Source organism: Falco biarmicus, chromosome 10 (genome assembly GCF_023638135.1).
Source record: "Falco biarmicus isolate bFalBia1 chromosome 10, bFalBia1.pri, whole genome shotgun sequence".
In the NCBI taxonomy this organism is placed as follows: Eukaryota; Metazoa; Chordata; class Aves; order Falconiformes; family Falconidae; genus Falco; species Falco biarmicus.
Window position 1 is genome coordinate 7741575 of NC_079297.1, and position 25830 is coordinate 7767404.

Genomic DNA, 25830 nt, shown 5'->3' on the forward strand with positions numbered 1-25830 from the left:
GGCGGGTGGGGCGGCTGCGCGGAAGCTCCGTGGTGCACGCAGGGCGCCTCCAGAGCGCCGTCGCGCGGGCGGGCGGGCTCCCCGCGGGGGTCGGGGTGGGGGGACGCTGAAGGAAAGAGGCCGAGCCCCCCGGCCGGGGCAGCCGCGGCTCCGCGGGGCTCCCTCTGCCTCGCCGCAGCAGGCAACCCCGGGGAAAGCAAGCCCGGCGAGCTCCCCGGGGAGCTCTGAAACACCAGCGCACTCTCAGGCATTTAACAGCCCATAAAACTCAAATGCAATTAATATGAATAATTGGCGAGCTATGTTCATTACGGCCAGAACACGAGCAGCATTAGCTCTCCATCTGCTTTACAAATATCCGTACTTGCTTTGTAATAATCTGCCGCTGTTTACACATTTGCTGCCCCACCGAACCGGCTGCCCCTTACTGGTCACCCTCCGACACCCACAGGCCACCAGTGACCCCCACCGCAGCAGCGCCAGCTTGGCACTGGTGCGTGGCACACGCAGGCGGGGGTGAGGAGCTCCATCCCGCCGGGATCGCGGCCCAGGATCAGGGCACAGAGGCCATGGTGCACATCCAGCATGGCTCCTTGGGTCTCAGGAGGTCACTGCCAGCCGGGACACGGCAGTGGAAAACAGTTTCTGACCTAAACTTGCTGGTATGAGTCTAAAAGAGCCATAGCCAGGAGACATAAGGAAGACCCACAATGCTGCATTTCAATCAACAGCGCATCTTCCTTTATCCCTCTCCATTTCATACAGTAATAATAATAATAAAAAAAAATAGTCCTGGTTTTGGCTGGGGTAGTTAATTTTCTTCTTGGTAGCTGGTGCAGTGCTGTGTTTTGGCTTTAGCACAAGAATAACCTGCACTGATGTGTCCGTTGCTGAGGAGCGCTCAGTGTAAACCAAGGGCTTTGCAGTTTCCCAGGCTCTGGCAGGAGCAGAGCATGCGGAGCTGGGAGTGGACACAGCCAGGACAGCAGACCCCAACCCACTACAGGGATGGTCCATACCACACACAGCTCCGTATAGGAACTGGGGGAGCCTGCTGGGGGCCACTGGAACTGGCTGGGCATCACATAGTGCTTCACTTGGCGGGTTTCCCCCCCCTTGGGTTTAATTCCTCTCTCTCCCCTTTTCATTTCAATTGTTATTATTTTTACTTCATTTCAATTATTAAATTGTTCTTATCTCCCTCCATGAGTTCCACCTTTCTCCAATTCTCCTCCCATCCCACCAGGGGAGAGCGAGCGAGCGGCTGCAGGGTGCTCAGCTTCTGGCTGTGGTTAAACCCCGACAGGAGGCAAATGCGTTCTGCTTCGTCTTGCAACACACATCCCCAAAACTGCGCCCCAAGACATCACAGGAAAATCTGCAGAAAGCAATTACCAGGCAAAACGTTTTGAGGACCCATTGCGTTTTAAGACATTTACTCAATTAAGTCAACTTTAATGGACTCGGCTTTTAGCAGCAAGCAGAGCCAAGGTGCTGGTTTTATTAATTAGTCTTTGAAGCTACTTTAAAATCGCCACGTTGGTCTTACTGGTTGGATTTCATTTCAGTGAATTAAATACCACGATTCAGACATGGCCGAGCCGGCAGCAGCTGAAGACAACAGCAAAGCAGCTAGGTGGCACGAGAGCTCAGCGGACCTGCAGGAGATGCCACCAGCCTGCAGCCACCCCGGTGCCAACTGTCCCCCAGCAGCCAGGGCTCCGCTGCTGGGGGAACAGCCAGCACCCCTGCTCGTCAGGACACGCAGTAGCTTTGGGGGGCAAGGGGTGTGACTAGCCTAGCCCCCCAACCTGAGCTCCCCTGCTGCTTTCTAGGCTGCTGCCAGTCACGTTCGCAGAGGACTACAGGCAGACACAGCAGCCGAGCCACAACCTGGTTTGGCCCCATCACATACAGCCACCTCTGCTGATGCTGGCCCTGCTGCTCTGTGCAAACAGCTGTGGGCCAAACCAGTCCTCAAGCTTTTTAAAAAGGAAGAAGAAGTCAAAAATAAAATAGTAGAGACCAAAAACACACTAGAAAGACACACTTTGTCAATGCACTTATGGTACGCTGGTCTGCACGCTAGCTTAAGAAGTACCCCCTTTCTTCTTGTTTGGCCCCAATATTTCACGGAGGGAGCAGATGAGTGGAGAGAATGCAGATAACTCGATTGAGCAGCAAAATGAAACAAAATCGGAGAAGCTGAGCCACCAGGAAGCTGAGCAGTTTGAAACGCATCCATGGGAGGCTCCAAGCAAACACCAAACCCAAGCCCATCAGGCTGCCCTGAAGATGGGCTTAAAAAAAGGCCAAGCAGGATTTTAAGACAATTTGCAGCGACTTTCCTCAGTTTACTACAGGGCAATGCTTCCACTTGCAGATGAGTCGTAGGACCTCTGCAACACCACAGAGACACATAACGATATACATCTGCTCCTGCCTGGCCAGCGGCCGGCTCACTGGAGGGCACCCACAGACCTTCTCCTGGAGGGCCAGGGGGCAAGAGGGTGACCACATTTTTCTGCGAATATCAGAGACTGAAACCACATTGCTTTTAGAAGCATTTGGTTAAATTGAAACGCAGGCCATCTCTGTGGAGTTCAAAAGGAGTGCCTTATTCTGCTTTAGCCCTAATCTGCTCCTAATCAACTTAACAGATGTGAATCTGGCTTAAGATAAATTCGTGCTAAGAAGGATCCCCACAACCTTTTGCTCCAGAATTGCTGTACGGATTTTATGGAAGCATCCGCTGCTTTAAATGGGTGGAACGGTTTCCAGAAACCAGCTGAAGACCGAAGCACAAGCCAATTCATACAGGTATTCATTAACCCTCCTCCAAGGAGTAGGGAGCTTCAAGATAAACCTTGACTCGCAGCAGGGAAGGAAAGATCAGGCAATATAAACCCAGAACTTGCTCACAGGCCATGTCCCTCGCTCTGCCTCAGGAACAGTGAGTGACAAGACAGGACCCCAGGAGATGCCAGCCACGTCAGATGTGTTGAGTCACTCTGAGCAAGAGCTGCCTCAGGAGCAGAGCACAGCATCAGCATGTAAAAACAGCATCCAGAGATTAACTGCTGCCCCAGTTTCTCATAATTAAGCAAGATTAACAGACAGACAGTCCCAGCAGCCGCCACCATTAGTAGCTCAGATTTGTTTCCAATAAGACTATAGATCAAGTGGCTGAGGGGTTTGGCCAAGAGCAATTGCCTTTTACAGCACACTTGAAGTGTAAGTTCTAGAAATTCATGCGCTTCAAATCCATCTGTTATATACACTGCATCACTGCTGTTCACTCGGCATTTCAGTCTGCAGTGAGAGACAAGCTCTCAAACGACTTCATGCCGCTTCCCCCCTGCCCCCACCCCCCAGGCGTCCTGAGCACCCACCCAGTTCTGTACTGGTTTACCTAACTCAACCTGGGGATGAGGGACCAGGGAAGAACAGAATGAGGGCAAGAGAGATAGACAACCAAGGACTATAAATCTGTTAGAATATGGATTAAGTGAGTCTCAGTATAGAAGCAGGTGTGAATTTAAACTTTTGTTGAGATGGCAGAAATAACCACTGCAGTTCTTTGTACTCACAGCAACAGACTTCATTTCCTAAACATTCCTACACATCTGGAGCTGCAGGACGCACACTGGAAGGGGAGAAGAGGAAGCAGCAGCATTCTTTGCTCTGGACTCACGGTAGTTTGCATCCTCACCTCACCAACATTCAGCATGTATTCAGTTCAACACCTGTCACACCTGTTATGCCAAAGAAATTTAAAGTGCTTCAGCTTTAAGTAGCAAATATTAACAAACTTCACCGATCCAGAGTAATGATAGCCACAGCGACTTCCACAACAGCAGAAGTTACCTTTCTTCCTACTCAAATTATATTAAAAAAAATTGAGATGTGAATATACAACAGTCAGAGCCTGGAGTCCAGTAAAGATAAAACTACTTCTAGAAATTACTTTGAGCCAAACAGGTTTGGCACAGGATCACACCTCTTAAACACCCAGATTTGGGAGAAGTAGGTAATAATTAACAAAGAACCCACAAGAGTCTTCCCTAACCAAGCCTGCAACCTCCTGGATGTTCCCCACAGTGCTTGTGTTTGTACACATGGTCTTCTTTGCCAGGGCTTTTGATGGCATGGGTGGGACAAAAATGAGAAGACCTGCTCTTTTCATCAAATATAGTATGAAATCACATACCTGTCTTCCACAATAACAGCATCAAAGGAATATTCCTCCCTCCTCCAATCTCAAGTAAATGCATTTTGAGGCTCCTAAGTGGAAATATTCTTTACTGTCAAAGCTACACAGAGACCTGATATTGACTGTGACAACTGGAACACACAACAGTTTCACGGAACAGTATAAAGCCCTTGTCCAAGGGTCTCAACCATTTTAACACATGAAATACCTTGCAACCAGGGCACCAACTGCAATTTTAATCTGCAGAACCCCAGCTCAGATACCTGCATTCAGCAGTTTCCATTGAAGGAGAGTTGCCAAGTCCCAACCCTTTCAAAAGTTGCGGTCCATCATATCTGAAGAAGTTGAGGTCAAGGTCAGTCTAAACTTGACTCAAAAACACCTTACCATGCTCTTCAGGAAGAGACAGTTTGAATTCAATACAATTTACAACTAGGAAAGGGAAAATAGTCTGAGATTTGACCATCAGTAAACTTTCATTTAGGAAAGAATTAAACAAGATCCAAATCACATCACCTTGATAAAGCGCCCATTGGATGTTCTTAGGGGAACTTCTCCCCGCCAATCCAGCAGTTACTCCTTAGCATCTAAAGCAGAATTACTTGCACTTCTTGAAAGGTGTTGAAGTCTGATATAATACAGCGTCAAGCTCCTACACCATTGACAAACAACTGATCACCTCAACCTAAACAGGCTACAAAGTGTTTCAGGTGGCTGGAATAACATGAACCATTTTGCAACCAGTGATCATGTTCTTGGACTAAGTGCTGACAATACACGAATGAAGAACAGCAACAAGACTTAACAAACATGATTAGTATTATCCAACTGCTTTGTTATAAATATATTATATACATTCAAACATCACATTAAAATATTATTCCATTACACCAGAAGAGATTAAGGCTTTATATTATTTACAGAAACAAGCAAGCACCTTAAAAAAAAAAAAAAACAACACACCAGTCATTGACATTTCCCTTCTAACATTACAAATTTGATACCTTGAGCTCTTGAATACAGCTATTTGCAATGTGCCCAATGCTAGAACTATTTTAAACATTTATTGTCAGGGTAACAGGGAAACACTTGATAGAAGACTCATCAGCGAGCACTCCACACAAACAAACGTGAGCATGTGTTGTACTGGGTGCCCTCCCTCTTCTCGGAGGCTTGTTAAGTTGAAGGCTTATGCAGAAATGGTTTGCTCAATTCCACGTAGAAAGTAGAACAATTTCATTTTAAGGGAAACTGAAGACACTTGAGGATTCTTGGCCCACCGGTGGAGTGGGATTCTTGAAGTCTGTTCCACATGACATCAATTAGATTTTAACATAATAGCAAAAAGTTGTAAGTTTATCGATCAGTAAGTGCATTGAACAGTGATGACTTCATAGGCTTCCATTACTCTGATGCACTGTTTTCATGCAGTGTATTTGGACTCAAACACGAAGTGACAAACTGTTGTCACCATTCTCCCTATAGGTCTTAGGCAACAAGCTATTCTTGAAGTATTAAATAATGTTGATACAACACATGTTTACTATGCCACCATGTACCGACGGAGTGACTGTCCTGTCTTCTGGCTTACCTGATAGCCTTATGAGATACAGTGATGAAGTATTTTCTAAGATGTAAGCAGACATGGCTAAACAAAAAGGTGCTCAGTAAGCGTAATCATCTTCATTTCAAGTATTGTTTTAAGAATTAGTTCTTTTCAATACAGTCTGTGTTAGCACTTTTTAGTTTGTGCTTTAGAGTCTGTTATTCCTTTGCAGGTCTTGAATTTGGCTGATGGCTTTTTTTTTTTTTAAAAAAAAAAAAAAGAACATTGGCAACAAGTTAAGGATTGCGGAAGGCTGGCAAAAGTTATTTGATTTTTTGAGCCCATTTCATGTCATCTGCTCTTGGCTTCTCCCCAGTAACTGCTTGGATAATGTTCTCCAAACACCTCCAGAATCTTATCTTCTCTAATGGATAGTTCAGCCAACCTAAGTGATTGCAAAGAGAAAAAAAAAAAAGGATCAGTTTGTCATAGCATCCAAAGTTCAATGTCTGGCAATGTTTATTCAGTAACATTTTTTTAAACACAAGGTAAGTGTAAGGGGAGTTCAGAAGTGGACTACTCTATGACCATAGCAAAGCCACCAGAAAAGGGACCATCAAGTTGAATGACTTGTGTTAAAAGCAAGACATTTGTATTAGTAGCACCTTAGACTACTGAAATTTAAGCAACCAAACAAAAACCTCAACCCAACTATTTCAGCTATTTTTCCCTGATTAGTTTCCCCATCAAAGCTCGGCTGTTCCCTGTGTTTCTCGTTAGGTAGCACAGCAAGAAAGTAAACACATACAACACAGCTCTGAAATCTCAAATATATTATCAACATCACAACTTCCAGGAAAAAAAAAAAAAAAAAAAAAGTCAGGTCCCAAACAGGGGTCTTAACCACCACTAACTACGGCTCAAACTAAACAAAGTTTTTCCTTAAATAAAGCCTCAGGTTTTGATGGTTCTGACATCAGTCCAGGTAGTTAAATGTATTATGCTCCCCTAGGGTAAAATTAAAGTTTGCATAACTGATTGCTAATGAAGCCTGTGATGGGGAAATCTTCTTGTAATACCATGCTGCATTTAACATTAGCTGACATTGGATGCTTCCTGGATTAAAAGGGCAGCACACTCCCAAAGCTGTGCAGCTCTATCAGAGCCACTTCTGCTTCCTAGTAACCAGAAAGGCTGCAACACTGACATGGGACGGGCTTTTACCATTTTATATATAAAAGGCAATAAGTGCCATCATGTTCTGCATGCAACAAGAGTTTAACGCATCTTTCCTAGCCTACAGATTTAGGGTATTTTGAATACTTTGTAGAAGCATTGCAATGTACAGACTGTGAGGCTGGAACTTACACAGGCTTAAGAGGCCTCACCCTGAATTTGAAAGGGCTTTACGTCTCACTTTCAGAATATTAATTAGTACATTAACTTGATTTTCTGATACTAACCTAACTACATATAACTGACAGGAAACTGCACGAAGAGGTAATGAAGCCCTGTGAAATTGCCATCACATAGTAACTTTAGGACTCTGGTTTTATTAAATATTGTAAACTAGGAAAACCTAAAGAAATCACCACCAGGAAATGTTATTTCCCTGTAGAAGTGTTCCTATGGCCAGGAAGAGAGAGATGTACACAGGGTTCTATTAGTTATCACACTTACAGAAGGTGTTCTGTAAGCACAAATTATACTTTACTCCATATACATTTCCGGAAAAGGGAAAAAGGCTTAAGGAAACAACTGAAGGAGAGGCAGGAATGAAGAAGTTGTTACCACAATGGAAACAGTGAGCTAGCAGCAGCAGTTCACGTTAAAGAGCTAAAACGCAGCATAGCATGAGCAAGACTGGAACACAGGAAAGCTCTGCCAGGTGCAAGTGCCACCCTTACAACAGGGACAGCCATCAGGAGGAAGACAACTGTGTCTATTATGGGACAGAAATACTGAAGGGAAAGAACATTCAGGACATTCGCTGCTGAAAAATATGTTTAACACACAGGCACTGTTTTCAGCCACCTTGTGTAGCCGGACATGACCTTTCGCAGCGCACCTGCAATCCTGCAGCTCCACTCAACTCACTGTACACTGATGCCCTTTAGGAAGTCAGCCCTTGCAATTCTCATGACCATTACCCCTCAAGGAATGGACAACTCCTTCCTGCTGTCTAAAAACGGCAGTCAGTCCGAAAGCTTTAACGCTGGGGATGCCAGAAAGCTCCGTTACCCGACACCTTCCCGGGCAATGATACAGTGGCAGGCACTTACGTACACAGGTCAGCTCTGAAACCAAGTATACTCTTTGGACTTGGCTATCAATTCTTAAATCAAGTCACTAACGAGTACTAGTCCTATTTTATGCAGTAAAGGCTGCTTGTAAATAGTGCATTGATTGCATATTTCCCTCCTCCTCCTCACTTCTACCCTAGAAGAATGAGAGTTACGGCTGCACAAACACTTTTCTTCACTGGAAAATCCAAGTATGCAAACTATGGTGCCGGCAGACTGGTATGAACACTTACAGAAATCATGGAGTGAACAGAAGCATGTGCTTTTTTTTGTTACTATTTAATGAGAAAAAAAGCATGTAAGCATGTGCTTTTTTTAATATCATTTAATGAGAAAAAAAAGCATGTAGCCTAAGACTGTTAATAATGGTCAGGCTTAAACTTTCAGTACATATTAGGACTGAAAAAAACTCAGGATGGCAAGATCTTTGCCATCATCTGTCAAGTCAGGCTTCTTAACTGTACCATGTTTTTACACGACATTCTGGTCATGAGAACTAGATTTGTTTCTTGGCAGAGATTTCAAAACAAACAAACCGTTTGTCAAAGCCAATGACAGAATGAAGAACCAGAGTGGTCTATATCCAGCTGTCCGATTAACTTGATGACATATTCAGGATTATGCAGTGCTTGTGACTGAGTATACCTACCTGTACATGGGCATGAAATTGAATATAGATATAAAAGGAACCTAAAGGCAGTCTTCTGCAAGCCTGTCCAGTCCTCTGCCCCAAATCAGAATGAACAAGTGCTGAAAATCCAGAAGCCTTGCTTTAGAAATGAGCATTCAAGGCAAGCTGCACTTGCAGATTATATGCTCTTTCAAAGGAACAGCAGCTTTAAGACTTTAATGAACATAATCCATTACTTGCATGAGATTACCAAGATATCATACAATCGGATCTCAGTACCGCTGACTACCTCATCAGGCTGCAAGTTACCGTTTAGCCAATCCCAGATCTTCCCCCCATATTTTTTATGCAGCAAAACCAACTACAGTTTTGCTAAGAGCTTGTGCAGCTAAGAGCACAGTTCACAACATCAATTTCTAGGTATTTAATAGGCCATCACTAAATTACATCTTGCCAGGTGAATCGCACTAGACTACTAAAGAGAGCATGCAGTATGAACCAGATGGCAGTACCAGTTGTAATGCAGAAGTATGTCTCGTGTGGAGACACATGATGGATCCTGTGATGCTTTCGTGGCAGGATAACATGCCAGTCCTGTAGAAATATGACCCAGCGTGGAAGACCAAAGTACGTGTGAGACCACTTGTGAATCTGGTTTGTCATGGTTATGAAGATGATAAGGGCAAAGACGTAACACTCCCAAGGACATGTTTCATATAATGCCTCTGCAAAACAAGATGTGTATCTTTAAATATCATTTATGAAAAGGTAAATTTCCACTAGGAAAATGATGTCTTGCCCAGGCAGAGCTGCCTGGCGCTGCAGGAACTAACAAAAGCCTCAATGAAGCCACTTTGGCAGAAATGTCACAAGAGCCAGTGAGCCATAAGCAATTCCAAAATGTCACAAGACAGGCTGGTAAGTGCCAGCAACTGTCAACTGGCCATAAACAGGAAGTTAAACTCTGAGTTTACCACCTATAGAATTAATCCTTTAATTCTCACACTTCTAGTTTGCAAATAAAGTACTTCTACGGAGAGGTGAAGCGCTTTTTACACACTTCAGAACAATGAGTTTCTCCATATGCACATAGTTTGATCCCTCTTATAAAGAGAATATTTACTGTAACTTTCAATGCTTCTTTGCAAGACTCTTCAGCCACAGATTCTCCATCGAGCTAGAGAACCTAGCTGCCCCTCCTTCAAAGTTTCCCTCCCTCCTCCCAGAAGCATCATGCTTCTAACAGCTATTACTTGTCATCTCACATTCTTGATTTCTCCTAGCTTCACACAGACAAATATTCATTTAAATATCAGCAAAAATGCTAAATCCACATAAGTCAGAAGTAAAAGCTTACCTGGGGAAAAAGAAACAAATTTGTACGCCATGTTTGCCAAGGGGACTAGCGTCATAAAGCAGTTGTCTCCGTTGGTCTCTATAAAATCATGTCTGGTAATTGCAGTGGGGTCAATGTGATGTTCTCTAAAGGGTCTGATGAAAGCCTGAAGAAAATTAATAAACATGACACCATGGCTGAATAACGTTGTTAAAAATATAAAAAGCCCCAAAAACCTTACACACAATCAAATCTGATGGCTGAGTTTAAGGGAGTTCCATAACACAAAGCATGTAAGCAGGATTCAAATCTAAATCTCCAGGCATCACCATTCTAACGCTACGACATTTACAATAGGGGCCCGTAGCATAGAGAACTGGAAAGATTTCTTACTGAAGCATCTTCATGTTTTACCAGACAGCTTTTGGAGAGTTTAGCCGCAGGAACAATTCTCTGCATCTTTGTTTATGGGCCCTTTGGAAGTTCTGCACTAGTCTAGCCAGGTTTTTACGCTTGTAGTGTCACAGGCCATTCCCACAGTACCTTGGGAAGGTCTGGGAACACTGGTATTGCAAAACCGTGTGCAAACCTTAAACAAGGCGATAAAATGGAACAGTGTCACCTTGCCCATATCACCTAGGCCACGTGCAAACATGGCACTTGACCAGCAGCATACCATGCCATGAAGGAAGGTTCTGGGGGTGGGGGAGCTGCTTACATTGGCAGGACTGCAAGAAAGGCACAGCTTATACAGACTGTCCAACACAGCTGAGAATACTGGAGGTGTTTCGGAAAAGTATCTCGGAACTTTTTTCAAGCTTAAGGATAAGAATCTCAAACCTTTCCAACTATGGGTAGCTCCACAGATCCCCAGGTATCTGCTCCCCAGTGAAATAATCCCGACAGAAAGTCAGCCGTAATGACTCCTGCAACTTGAATGAGAAGACAGACAGTTAGATATATACATCAGTAAGAATGGTTGTATTCACATTATTTACTTGTTTATCTACCTTTTACTTAGATATTTGCAACCACATGAATCTACCCAACCTAAATAAACATAAGATCAGTCAACTAGGAAAAAAAAACAAGACATCATTTGGACAGTTACGATCTTCATTAAATCTATAGCAAGATTTTGTGTTTAACCCATCACCTACAAAACAGCTGAACAAACCCTTACTAGTACTTTCCATACCACCAATTGTAAATTAGAACTGAATCACTTAGATCTGCCTAGCCTCTTCTCCAGTACTGTTTCACAGATTACTTAGCTATAAAATAACTGTTAAAACAGTTCTAACAGGTAGTACTATCTGCAGACCCTTCCTCTTCTCCCCTGGTCTCTTATGCCTGTAAACAAGAAGCACTGAACTCCAATGACTACAGATAAGCACTAATTAAGAAGCCACTCCTGGGTACAGCGATACCGTTTACAAAATAAGACTGGAATATCAAACAACTTCAAGAGTGTGTCATCTGTAAAGCTATAGGCAAGGCCCCAGAAACCACGCTAACTATTCTCTGTAAGGGATACTGTATATGCAATATTTGCATACCAAGTTAGATACATCGTTAAACAGAAGCTGTTGCAGTGAGTGTAAAGATCGTTCTAGCTGCCAACCACAATAGCTTTAAAACTGCAGTCAAGTAAAGGTGATTTTCAGTTCTTGCACATAAAGCCCTGTTTTTGCCTTCGCATTCTGGGTAATCTATCTATCCAAGTTACTGGCTAATCGTGACGTTTAAAAGTAAGGACTTAAGAGATGTTAATTGATCAGAACAACTGTATACTTTCCAGTTACAGATCTGTCAGATGGTGTTTAACAGACACCTATCACTCTATACCTGCAGAAATCATCCAACTCCCAGGTTCCCAGTCCCTGGAGCAATGAAGCCTCCAACACAGTTTGAGACATCCTCCTGCATGACCTCTACTGTCAGGCTCTTCATGCTTTGGAGGAAGAAAGTTCAGAACATTGCCAAAGAAGTTTCCTTGTTTTTAACAGAGGGGCTGGAGGAATGCTGCATACAGCATAGCAACACGGCTACAGCAACACAGCAAAGAGCAAGATACGGCCTTGGGACCTCTGTGCTTGAAGCGGGGGCGGGATTTAGGACTGTGACACCCTGCCCTTTAAAGAACAGGGACACCAGAAGGTACCAGTTCAAGCCTGCGTATCTTGCTTTGAGCAGGTTTCAAGAGAGATCAACCAGGTCTGGATGGAATGTAGATGTGCTGAAGTATGAACCAGGATCCTTTTTCATCGCAATGCCATCCCTTCAGGTTATTAAAAATATCAGAAAGATCCTTCTGTTGTTAGTTCTTTCTGAGATCGACCACCCAGTGAATACATATACAAGCACACTTGGCGATTCTCTGCGGCGCCAGCGGTCAGGCTCTGCATGGGAAGGCAGCACACACTTCTTACCTACAAGGTCTGGTTAAAAGGATTCCGCAGAAGCACGACCCAGATTTCAAAACAGCTACCGCATACTGTGCAAATACGATATACCTGGGAACTGACAGCTTCTGATCTCAGTGCAAATCCCTCAAAGTCACACACAAAGTTCTTGCCAATTAAAGCACTACATACTGATCTTGCAGTCTACTGTTAAATGAGTTACAGCAATAGAAATACAAAGATGATGAGCTCAAAACATATGTTTCAATGCAGCTCAGTCAGCAGTTCCCTAGTCTCAATTTGGTGCTCAAAGCATAAGGCACAGTCACTTACTACTAGCACGTCTGGCAGTTCTCAGGGAAGCCTGCGAGTCCACACAAACCAGAGAAGTAGTTGCAGGGTCAGGTCAGAGTGACTGGAACAGCTCTTTAGTCCTCCCCACTGTTATTTACAATATCAGGTTGTTTACAGAAGCCACCCATTGTAACATAGCCTTTGAACAGGGAGCTGCAAAACCAGAGGTGATGAGGGAAGTTTATTTTTTGCTCTGCCTACCTCACCAACTCTTCTTCAGATGCCTGTGAAGCTAGAAGAATTCCTGGCTCTCTCCTCCCCTAGCCGGCATTTGTTTCTCCATGTGTCTGAAGACTTTTCCAAGCACAGCTTCCTGTTTATCGTACTGAGGCTTTTTGTGATGGGCAGGTACCCCCCGCCTGCTGAGATGTTAGGCAAGAAAATTCCAACTCACCGGTAACCCAAACCAAAAGTTAAAAATTGTTGGTATACTGGTTCCTCTTGCTTTGCCTCCAAGGCATCTTGTTACTCCTCCCTCTCTCACAGAAACTTAAAAAGCAATCTGAGATACGCCAGGAAACAAAACAACGAATGTGAGCCTTTTCCCATAAATCACACAACTTCTGTTTACCCTGGTTGTGATCTGGACTTTGCCTGACTTTCCTACTCCAGGATGCTTAGGTCAGCTGCCCTGACAGTCCAGTTTAATGAGGTTCTTGTAACATTAGCAGCATTGCTAAAGAGCAGGTAACTTTTAGAACATGAAAGAGGACAAGCTTGTTCTGTTACTAATCAAATGCTCTTCATCTTCAGGGCACAGCAGTTACCTACAGCTCGTGCAGCCCAGCATATCTGAGAGATGCCCCTCCTTGTGGCTACGTTTTGCTCAGCTGTTCCCTCACCTCTGCAGTCCTGCCCCTTGCCTTCAACTTTCAAGAAGTGAGAAGAAATAAAATCAGGGTTAGTATGGCATCTACTACCCCAAAAGGCTTGCTTTTCATACTATAAATCCGTCCTGACTGCCGAATCCTTTGGCTCAAACAAATACAGCAGGAGACGCTTCACCTTCTACGTATTACCTTATTGTACTGAAAATAGCTTGCTTTTTTTTTTTATAAATAGTAAATTCTGTACACTTCCTTTTGTTTCAGACCACAGATGTAAGCTGCAGTGAGACATGAAGCACAATAGCTCTTAGATCTGCACCTAGCAGCTGAAAGAGCAAACAGTCTTGATTCAGGGGGAAGATATCCAAACAACACTTCACTTTACAACAACTAAAATACCATTCTTGCTGAGGTAATCACCCTATTAACCCGCATCGCCTCCAGCACACTGCATTATCAGAGCCTGAAATAACAGCAGGAAGAACAACAAAAACAGAGGAGAAATACTGACAGCTCAATAGGTATTTCGCATCTATTTTTGATGTCAGCTGGTAGAAAGCTAAGAGGAAAGAATGAAGGATGCCTGAAGCAGTGCATTATACTAAGGCAATCTGAAAAAAACCTAACTACCAGTAATCTTATTTCAGCCGTATTGCAGAACGGCTTGCTCGCTCCTCAGCAGTTGCATATGACAAGTTGTAATAAAAGAGCAAAAACTGTACCAAAGGTTATGCATGACTAGCAACCTAACACTTTGTTTGCATCCCTTCTCCAGACTCACGAGGCACATCAGACAGCAGCGATTTGCACTCAATATTCTCATATACCCGGCACTGTCTTTAGTTCAAATGGAAAAACCAAAACAGGTGTTCAGCCGCTTCTCTAAGTTGGTACATGATCTTGATGCTCTGTCATCAAGATTGGGAGAGCGAGGCAAGATTGACAGCCCTGAACATGAATTAAGATTTAACCATATATTCAGAAAAAGCAGGATATCCAGTGTGTGTATACATACACGAACTACAAACAGTGGATTCACACACTCATTAAAGGCAAGATCAGTAAAGCATTAGAGATACAGCTCTGTGCACACTAGTTTTACTCCAGCCTGCCAAGCGCTGGGATGGCAGATCAGCCGTCTATGGCTTTTATCTGAACAGGAGGCAAGTACTCAGCACACACAGGAGGAGGGGAAGAAGGCGTTGCAGTTAAGCAGCTAGCTGCAGAACTTGCTCAGAACGCCAGGATGTCTTTGTTTTGGAAGCAGACTGCTGAATCAGGAGGAAAAAAAAAAAAAAAAGAAGCCTAGCACACAGGGAGACCAAAGGCATAGAAATGAACTTCAGCCAGCAGCAGATGTTTTAACATAAGCGAACACACGACTGACACACCTTAGCCAGAATGGCTGTTCTTCTCCAGCCACCCGTACTTGTCACCCTTTGCACAGGCATGCCTACAGGCACAGCAGCACTGTCAGGACACCACTGAGGAACTGGGTGCCCCTTGTCCAAGTCAGGGGACACACTGGAGCATGACTGCTGGCACTCAGACAGCCAAGTCACCCGCTGGGCAGTGGACCACAGAGCTGGAAGTGCAACTGGCCCAAACATATATTTGACATAAGATGGCTTTGCTCCTGCTTGTGCTCTGTTCAGAAACCAGATAACATGTTTGCATCACAGAAACCCCCCCGTTCCTCTTCTTGCTTAAGTACCACAGATTATAACTTGCAACCTTAACGGGTGGTATGTGATTTGCTCACAAGAGAAGCCCTCCCCTGCACCCCGGCTGCTCCCGGGCACGAGCAGGAAGCCAAATGGGAGTGGGACATTCGGGATACAAGGTGCTCAAGAGCTAAAACTATTTTGCATGTTTGCAACAAAAAGCTGTACTTCACCAAAATTTTATAGACACAAGTGTAAAACCTGGGCTTTGCTTAGATACAATTCTGAAATTGTAAGCCAGAAGCCTTACAGTAGAGTATTTAAAGTTTCATATTTATTGTAAAAATTCAGTTAGAGCCTCAGGAGAGGAAAAAACCAGTATAAGATGTTACTGAATAACTTGACGCTATTGTGTACCATCATTGATAAGTACAGTCATTTTTAATCAGTGACTGTACGAACTAGTTGAATGTTACAGCACTAACGAGTCAGGGGAGTGGCTAACTCCACAACAGAAAAAATTGTTTTCTAAAAATCACCGTGCTCAAGTAACAGTTGTTTGTTATCTATACACTTACAAAAATAAAACACCTTAGTCATCTGCATTCCACATTTAGTGGCTTTCAGTACAGAGAAGGCCAGGGTCTGATACTAAGGCAAGTTACAAGATTAAGAAAATAATCTCTGAACATTTCAACAAGTTTAAAGTGTAGCAGCTCAAAAGGAAAAAAAGGAAGAGTTAATCATTTTGGCTATTTAAAGCTTGAGAAACATTCAGTCAGAACTAGACTTAACAGTGCAAGTAAGCAGGGAACACAGGTGGTCGATGAAATAAAAGGAGACCTGGATATTATATGTATTATATATATTAGTTATATTACATTGTAACTGGCTTTTCAAACGAGCCACGTCTATAATACACGCACTTCAGATACAGGGCAAGTCTATTCCAAGTCACACAAGCTTATTTCGCAAGACTGGCACACTGCTCCTATAGCGGGCACCTCTTCTTCCCCCGTACACTCCAGTTACTCCCCGCTATGGGAAAGCCGTATAATCCACTGCCAGCAATGCCGCCTCTACACAGGGCACAGCCCTCGCCTCACCGCCCACTGGAACAACCCGAACGCCAGCCTCAGGGCAGCAGCCACGCAGCTTGCGACACCGCCAGAAGCTACCAGCAAAGGGAGGCACCCGAGGAATCAGGGTACTGTCTCTCCTGGAGCTGAACGGCGGCAGACCCTAAAGCAAACAGCCATCTAACAAAAGCATAACTTGGCCAAGAATCACTACCCAATAAATTTAACGCTAGGAACCACCAAATTTTATTTTCACATCTTTATTCTTAGTCTATTGGCACAAAGCAAGCTACTCCTACTATTTCTTCATCTGATGGAGAGCTTGCGAAGCACCCATCACATTTAAATGACAATCCTGGCAACTTTACCTAGGCCTCAGGTTCTCAAACGAAAAGTATCATTGTATGTACTTCTTTCCCTGCATTACTGGAAAAAGCAATTAAGCCATCCCAGAAGAAAGTGATTAAAGGAATAGAGAACAATGGATACTATATGAAAACTAAGAGCAAATTTTCCCTCACCAAGAAAATCCAACCCGTTGGTCGGTATGGCTGACCAAACTAACCCTCTGGCTCCATCCACTCGCAGCACTCCCCGGCCAGCTCCGCTCCCAGGCGCCGTGGGCAGCTCCAGGCACGCAGGCTGGCACCCAGAGGACACCCAACACCTGAACACTTGCCTGGTGCTGGACAACATCACCCATAACGCTGGCTTTGTTCCAGGCCTGCACTCCCACTGAAGACTATCACTGTGTCACCACGCTGTAACCCACTCCATCGGGACAACACTCCAATATGTGTTGGTGTTTTGAAGTGCAAGAGGCCCTGTTCCAAGTGAATCAGGGCCACTGAGACCTATAGTTCTTAAATCCTCAAGCCAAAGTCCCCTGCAACTTTAAGAGAGCCCCTGGCGACTTGGCAAGCACACAGAGCTTTCTTTGTCCCGGTCCCCACTGCTGCCATAAAGAGCAATAGCACGTCCACTGTGCACACAAGTGGGACAGCACAGATGGGGCCGCGGCCCCAGCCTCCCTCCGCTGCCAGGGCAAGCGCTCTCGGGCAGGGAGAAGGGCTCATCTCTCCCCCCACCAGGGTATGGCCTTCATCCACCCTGCCTGAGAACAGCTGCTAGCCCACTTGAGAAGTTCATCATCTAATCCAAGATATGTGAAGAACAGATAACAGGGTCAACATCACCCGCCCGAGTGCGTGCCAGCAGCTGTACTCCGTAATTCCACTTGCAAGACCCACAGCCTCCAGGATCCTCTGGCACTGGAAAGGCCCAGAGCTCCTAAGGTAACACACAGAGCTTCTACAAAATGGATCATCAAAGGAAGATCTAATACAAAATGCATTTGTGCAATCAATGCAGAGCACAACAAAATGTAGAATCAAAGTTCTGCCTATTTAAACACTTGTGGAGTCTCGGTCTTTAAGAGATGATACAGCTTAGGATGGAAAACAAAGTTACCTACAGCTGTGAAGTGGTAACTACTTCAGGCAAGGTGAGACAGCAGGTGACAGACAGATTTAGCTTATTTGCACCAACAGTGGTTCAAACAGGATAATTTTCCTTTGTTAACTGATGTTTCCTTAGTGTAATTTCAAGGACCATTTAATTCAAAATTTCAAGTGGAAATTCATTGTAACACACAAAGTAAATCCATAGCAAAGTGACATTGTTACAGTTCTGTTTCTTGCTGTATGGCAGCAGGACTTGGAAGCAGCTGATCCGCATGCACAGCAGCTCCATTTCATAAAACATGGATGGTCTCTAGAGTGCTTTTACTCCAGTGTGTGCCAGAGCTTTTATATGTATTACACATTCATCACTTGGCTCTGCAATGCAGCTAACGAAGTGCAGCTCCACAGAGCTACTCAAGCTTGAAACAAAAAGGTTTGGGGCCTTGATCAGAACAAGTTTCTATTTTGAAAGGGAATTAAGTGATTTCTTTCTGCACACTCTCTCTGGCTAACCCACCACATAACAAATGCAATAATGAAAACCTACCTCACACTAGTTTAAAAAAAATTAGTTCCCCATCTCTCAGTTCAGCAACTATTAATTGTATCTTCTGTTGTGTCACAAGGTGTTTCTAAAGATATCTGCCCTACCTACCTAAGGCAGTTCTTAGGAATATAAATGGGTTACAAACTTTAAGACGGCAATAAACAGTATCTATTAAGAACAAATGTGGCTGCAGACGAAAGTCAAACATCAGAAACAAGTTAACAAATTTGAAAAAAAAAAGGCTTTAAAACCCTTTGCGAAGGCATGAGGGAGGGAGGGAAAGAATGTAAATCAGAATCCAGGGTGTAACTTGCCAAATTTATCTAGATGCTATTAACATACCACCTGTACATACAACTCATGTAAATTGAAAATGCTGGATGACACAAACTCACCTGAAGGTCTAAGAGCTTTCAAGCCTTGTGTTACATATTTTGGTGAGGCTTTTCTGCTTATCAGTACTTAACAAGTAATACCCGTGCCAGCCTCGGCACTACTGGCTGTCTATTAGTGGCACAGGCCGCTCAGGTCCTGCAGTCCTGCTGGGACAATATCCTGCTGCAGTGGGACGGTTCAGCTGCAGCTGAAAAAATGTAAGTATTAAATCTCCATCACACCCAGCCTTCCTAACCATGGCTGCCCTGGAGCTAACCACGTGCACGTGTGCGTGCAAATTCAAATACCAATTCAAGTCTACACAATTGTCAGCTTGCACAAAGAGGAAAATTTTCATAGCTCCTTAGCAGCTGAAGATATTCAGAACAGGGCATGACTCGATTTAACACAAACAACAAAATTAATCCAACCTCCACCCACTCTCTCCTATCTTTTTTTCCTCTGACAGTGAATAGGGGAAGTGAATTGTCTCATCTCTGCTAAACCAGCCTGGAAGACAAGAGACTCATGACTCTTCCTTTCCGGTAAGATGATCTTTAGTCAGCAGAAAGCAGCGCAGTTCAAAAGCTCTTCTCACACAACGACATAAAGTTCTTGCCTCACAGTTGTTAGTGCCCGCAGGTGATTCAGCACAGCAAATGACAGCATGCCACGTGAGTTCGTTCCTTAGCAGGCTGCCTGCTCACATCACACAAGGAAGTGCTTTCAGACTGCCAGTCAGAGGAGGATCAGATCTTTGTTGCAAGAATTTCTAGAGATTAAGATATTTACAGTACTACCCATGTTACAATTGTGTGCCTTTAAAGGCATGAAAAAAAGAAGCTATAACACAGCCTTTAATTATAGATACAGGATTTAGGCTAGGTGAAGTGATGCAGATCATTCAAACTACTCCCCATTTCTCAAAAAAAGAAAAAAATATTTATACAGGGGGTCCCAACAACACACCTTAATGAACAGGTCTGTGCAGCAGATCAGATCCAGCCTGCTGGATCACTGATCACTTTCAGATTTCCAAATACCTAATGTAAAATTGATCTAGCGCTATGTTTTTATTAGCAGAATGTTTATTTTGTGATCTCAACTCAAAAGGTCAATATTCCAAACGAAGCTTCAGGAAAGCTCTCAGTGGGAACACCTCTGACCATGTCTGTGACTCAGTATTCCCTATCTTTCCTCGATACCACATGCAGTACAATGGGTATCAGGACATCTACAGAGATGAGTTTCACAAGACTTAAAATCTATTCATCAATGAATTATACACATCATTCACATCCACCTGGTGAAATAACATATTGACAGAAGACAGCAAAACAAGATAGTGTGCAGCACTTACTATTTTATTGCACTCATTCTTGTACACACTATTAGTTATCTCCACACTACTTTATTTACACAGAATCCAGATTCTGCTACTTTAATCATTCACTACTACTTAAATAACATTATCAGTGAATTGGCTGCTTTATCAGTTAAGCTGGTAACCAGGATATCAGAGAATGCGAACTTTTATCAGTATTAACTTTGATATGAAAACCAGTTGCAAACAGATTGCATTACAGATTAACCATCATCACTGATTCTCTTGTCTACCTCCGTCCTCATCATCACAGAGCAGTTCTCATGCCATATTCTTCTCCATTCCTCTCAACACCTCTACCTCATCAGCTGACAGTAAGCATAACTAAGTTAGCCTAAGTGAACTGGTACGATTCATAGCAGAACACTGCTGCCCCATAGCCCCAAAGCCAATAACCTTTAAACAGGCATCAGGAATTACCACTTCTCAGCTGTGCTGAAGATTCATAGCAGCCATCATATATCACTGTTTGAATCTGTTGTTGGTTTTTTGGGGGGTTTGTTGTGTTTTTTTACAAAATCATTCACAACATATAACAGTGATTATGAACAAGTATCATTCTCTTTTAAAACAAGCAAGACCTCACCAGGTTTATACAAAAAGTTGTTATAAAGCACAGAACTGTAGCTAGGCCTTATGGCATCCTAATAAATGACACCATTTGCTCTCCTTTCAGTTAACAAGGCAACTCACATAAAAACACGTAAACATTTATACACACTCAACACAAGAAGTTAATACTGCATTTGGTATACACCGCAGGTACAGCAGCAGACTGGTGAAATGCCTAGTTATTCTCTTCCCTCCCTTATCCCATATTGGAAGTTTAACTGAAAGTTGCGGAAGGTATGCATGGCAGAGCTGACTTTTGATTTCTAAACTGAACCCTCTTTCCTTTCCCCACGTCCCCTCCCGTACATACGTGACCATGCAACTACCAGTACCGTTTGCTGCCCAACTAATGCCAACGGGCTGTGCCAGGCACAGATGACCGCTTGCTTCAGCTCAGCCTGCTCCACTGCCCTCTCTCCTGCCTGTTCTCAGGAAAGTTTCTGCATAACAGCAATTAGGTCCTACCTGAATAACAAAAAGCTCAGGTAAACACTGATACTTTTTTTTTTTTGATTGTTAAGCAACTTTCAGGTTGTATGCAGGTTTAGGCTTTGAATGATCCAATGAATGTTGAGGAGGCCCTTTTCACACCCTGCTTATTCCGAGACAATTTTTTTTCCTTTAACTAATTCCACGCAACTCCCAATTCTACCAGTAAAGCTGTACAGCACCAAGCAAGAATCCTCTACTTGTTCTTCCTCTCCTTCACTGAAAAGGTGAAATCACCAACCCACACTGCATCTAGACCCATTAGCTCTGTACTGCCAAGGTCCAGCCAACTTAATCTAAGGCAAAGATATGAGTCTTGAGACCAATTGCTTATGCTTCAAATCAAAGTAATTACAGACCAAAAGTCACATTTATTACCACAGGAAAGCTGCAACTTTTCTTATATTGCTGGGAAAAAAAGTCATCATTCAGGATCAAGGCCAAACTTTGCATCCTGACATGAAAGCATAATACTCCAAAAATACTTGCTTTTAGTTATCAATCCCCAGAAATCAAGCCAGTCTGATGCCTGAAGAACCTTTTATAAGATTTCTATTGGGCTTTTGCTTCCTGAAAAGTTCTTGTAAATATTTTTGGTTATCAATGTATTTTGTTTCCAATTGTGACAGTCTTGACAGCTGTTTCCCCTTCTTGATAGTCTTTACACTTGCAATGCCTAGGTAAGAACACCAAACTTAAAACAGCTCTGCTATAAACCTCACCTTTGAGATACTGAGAAGCCACTAAAATGAAAGACAGAAAGCAGTAACAATTTTTGCCAATGGTCTCGGTTTCAGAGGCACAACAATTGCACAGGCACAAACACCCCTCTCCCTTTCCAACAGTAAGTCAAGCCTAGAAGATCATACATTTGTTTCCAGCATTACAACAGTCTCGCCTTGTTCACAGCAGTGAACCGTTCCTACTTACATATCCCCACAATAACAGAGGGCGTGTGTTCCAGTCGCAAGTAGAAGAGAAGATTGTAAAAATTGAAACAGATCAGAGAGAAGCACAAGATGACAGAGATCCATTCTTGTAGTCTCTTTCCTGTTGGAAAAAAAAAAAAAAAAGGAAAAAAAGCATGTCTAACATTTATCTAAGAGGACATTTTGAAGTCTGAAATAATACAGACTGCTCTACTGCCTGGATGACTCACTCCACTTGTCTGACAGGGAACTGAAACTTACGTGTCCATGGGAGGTGTGCATTTTCTGTTAAATGACATGCCTCTTCCCTGAGCCACTACCAGCCCCTTCCCTCCACCCTTGCCCGAATAACGAGGACAAACCAGACATCATCTCACATTGTCCTAGTTTCCTTTTCCCTGTGGTTGCTGGCATAACATGTTGCTACTTTTTCCAAATTTGCATTTCATTCAATATTCAGCGTTGCTGGTATGGCTGAATCTGGGAACAAATTTCTGGCCTCCGATGCCCCGCAGTTAAATCACCTTATGATCTGTAATATTTAAAGCCTCAGAGCTTGTAAATAAAGCTGTAGTACTAACAGGAAAAAGCATCATCCTGTTATTTTGGCAGCCCTAGAATCGCTTTCCTAACATTGCAGTATACTATTTAAGCTTGCTTACTTAACTTCTGCAGTCTCCTCTTTGCCTTCCTGCCCCCAGGCAGAAGGCTACGACCTCTCAGCCATTCAGAGACATGAGAAAGAATAAGGAAAGAGAAAGAACTGGCACAAATTCTCTCTTGTACCTCACTGTACTACTTCGTACCTCTACAAAACCCTCATTTATTGCTTAAAAAAGAGAACAGACACAACACAGGATAGTAACACTTTGAATATTCGGATTAGCAGCAGAAAGCCTCTGGCTGTCAATCACTGCTAGATCCTCACAAGGCACTGATGCTGAGAGCAAGGGAACGCTCGGAGCGAGGCCCGTATAGATTAAGGTATCAGAAACAGACCTTTAATGCCTAAATCCAAGAAGGAGATCAGAGCGTCACCTTGGCTCAGAAGGGCCCTGGCTGTAGTTAGCTCTTAACACACTCAGAGGCAGACAGGTCAGTCTTCACCTATTTTAGGGGGCCAGTCTGCCCAGGGCTTCCTGGAGCAGTTTAGCCCTGCAGCCCATTCCCCACTCCCTCCTGCAGCCTAATACACTTTGCACCACCTGAGTTTGAGGCAAAGCAACTTGCAGGGGAATAATCAGTAAGGACGACACACGAGGTGCACATCCTCTCACAGCAGCAGAGGCATGCTCAGCTGTCTGGCGTGTGTTCAGGACAGGAGCTTCTTTCCTACTCCTCCTCTATGCTGACCTACTGCCTGATCAAATTTCTCCTCCTAAATGCTAAATCAAGTCCTCCTTCTCAACAACACCATACAATGGAAAGGAAACTACGAACAAAAAAGGAGGATCAGTATTATCTCCAATGTGCCTACAATGCAGTATTTTAAAGAAGTGTGAAGAAATACTTTTACAGGCCAGAGTTTGGTTCAAGAAAGACCACGAGTATATAAGTTAACATCCTCTGCAGTAGCAGAGGAGAGAATCCTAGAATTAAATTAAGACACAAGAATGAGCGTATTTCAAGACAGCATCAGGTCACAATGTGGGAGATTCTATAAAGAGATCCCTGGAGTAATGAAAGTAAGAGTTAATTAACACTCACTTTCTGGATAAGAAAACCACACCCTGATTAGAGGTGCTCAGTGGGTAGATCCTCACAGAACAATTAGCTGACTGCAGGGAAACACCAGGCTCCTTTCTAGCCAGTCCCATGAGTTCAGTTTATGCAAAACCTGCTGTACTCTAAACACAGGGATCCCAAGATGACTGTCTGGAGATACCACGAGTCCAGAAACGCAGCCCTAGTGCTGGACAGACTGGGAAGGCAAATCAGTCGAAGGAGTGGAGGCAACACCAGCAATGTGTGGTTAAAGAGCACTCAAATTTGTAAGTATGTCCTGCATGAAGGAATAAGGTGCCTAAGCCACAAAGTATATGCTTAAGGAAGTGACGGAAACACTCCTTAGTCATATTCACTCTGCACAATTATACGTAATCTGTGTTCTTAAAAATTCAGTAGCTCAACATCACGTGTTTCCACCCTAACACATTCTGGCATTGTTTGTGTAAGTTATTTATGTAATGCCAGAGACAAGTTACACACCTAATGTATCATCACAGCTTACTGCTGATAGACATCACTCTACATGTATGACTTCACAGACTTCCCAGGTACTTCTGCCTACAGCTACAGATAAGGGTAGCAAGTTCTTTGGGGAGGAAAACCCTTTCCTTATGAGCAACAGCAGAGTGCAACAGTGAAATTAGCGATTGCTTTTGTGTGAAGCACAGGAATCAGTCACTGCCTGGATCAGGACTGCATACTCAGCCCAGCTGACAGACGTCACAACACCATCTTCACTCAAGGAATGAAAGTGGTGACCAACACAAGCGGAAACGGACAGGCTTGCCCTGAAGAGTCTAGAAAGCTGAAAAACTAATGAATGCCTTTGCTTTCTTATCGTTACTTGGCTCTGCACGAGTAAGGACACCTGCCTTTCCAGTTACTGCCTTGAACGTGCAAGCTCAGCCTCCCAGCTGACCTGCTGTGAGCTGCAAGCTGCTGGAAACACACCTTCCCTTTCCTAGCACTTCACCTGCGAATGAATGGCAGGAATAGCAAGAACACCTAGCACGGCTCAAAGCAAATCAGGTCATTTATTGTGAGGAGTTTGCAGTTATTTCTGTAGCATAGTCGAAGAGCTGCTGTCAATTTATTGACCTCTAACAAACAGCAAGCCTTGGGAAGACAAGACCAAAGTAGAACTCAAGGAGCCAGGACCCATCTCTCTGCCCCTTGGGCTGCCAGGCCGGTGTCTCGGAGCAGCTCACCGAGCACATGCTCTGAAGCGAAACTTGTCACCTCGAGCAGCAGCCGAGGGCGGGCTGTCTTTCTCTTCGCTGGTTTTGCGGGGAAGAGCAAAGCTGCGGGCGCCTCCCGGCCTGCAGACCCGCACCCCGCGGCACGGCCCGCCCCAGCCCCGCCTGCGCCGGCCCCGCGCCCCACGGGGCACCCCCCGCCACAGCCCCGGGCCCGCCGGGGCCCAGCCCGCTTCCCGTGGCACTCCCAAGCCGCGCCGCCTCAGGGCGGCCGGGCAGGCGGGGAGGGAAGGGGGAAGGACCCCCCCCCCCCCCGCCGAGGGAGCCCCCGGCCCCTGAGCGGCGCCAGCCCCCGCCCGAGGCCCCGGGCCCCCGAGGTACCCCCCGCCCCCTCGAGCGGCGTCAGCCCCCGGCCCCCCGAGGAGGCCCCGCCGCCCTCACCTGGGGAGTAGAGCTCGGCCAGCTCGCGGGCCCCGGCGTGCTGAGCGCCCCACCGCCGGCTGCCGCCCTCGGGCTCTTCCGCGGCCTCCGCCTGCGGCCCCGCCGCCTCCGGCCGGTGCGGGCCGCTCTCGGCGCCGCCGCTCGCCATGGCCCGGCCCCGCGGCGGCTGCCCCTCCTCGAGGCCGGCGGGCGGCGGCGGCGAGCGGCGCCCAGGCCCCGGCGAGGCGCCCGGCGCCAGCACTGCGGCCCGCGGCAGCATCGGGAAATGGGGCCGCGCCGGGGCGCTGCGGCGGAGAGGGGGGGGCTGG

The 25830-nt window shown here is 44.8% G+C and overlaps 1 protein-coding gene across 2 annotated transcripts; it reads right to left on the reverse strand.

Moving 5' to 3' along the window:
• Positions 1 to 6030: 6030 nt before the first annotated feature.
• Positions 6031 to 25825, reverse strand: PEDS1 (plasmanylethanolamine desaturase 1). 2 transcript variants are annotated; one of them, XM_056353127.1, is made up of 6 exons: positions 25523 to 25824; positions 22159 to 22278; positions 10870 to 10961; positions 10051 to 10195; positions 9206 to 9418; positions 6031 to 6204 (listed from the first exon to the last, which is right to left on the reverse strand). In XM_056353127.1, exons 1-6 carry the CDS (start codon positions 25779 to 25781, stop codon positions 6083 to 6085), a joined length of 951 nt encoding a protein of 316 aa, XP_056209102.1. In that variant the 5' UTR covers positions 25782 to 25824; the 3' UTR covers positions 6031 to 6082. The 2 variants fall into 2 exon arrangements, with proteins under 2 accessions (XP_056209102.1, XP_056209104.1); XM_056353129.1 differs by lacking the exon at positions 22159 to 22278 and having other exon boundaries at positions 25523 to 25825.
• Between the last annotated feature and the right edge of the window lie 5 nt (positions 25826 to 25830).

What these genes read in the sequence shown, in the direction of transcription:
- PEDS1 (XM_056353127.1), bottom strand. Translation starts at nt 25,781, where the DNA reads ATGCTGCCGCGGGCCGCAGTGCTGGCGCCGGGCGCCTCGCCGGGGCCT. An exon ending in GGCCGAGCTCTACTCCCCAG is followed by an intron (nt 22,279 to 25,522) that starts GTGAGGGCGGCG and finishes TTTTTCCAACAG; the next exon opens with GAAAGAGACTACAAGAATGG. An exon ending in AGCTACCCATAGTTGGAAAG is followed by an intron (nt 10,196 to 10,869) that starts GTTTGAGATTCT and finishes AATTTTCTTCAG; the next exon opens with GCTTTCATCAGACCCTTTAG.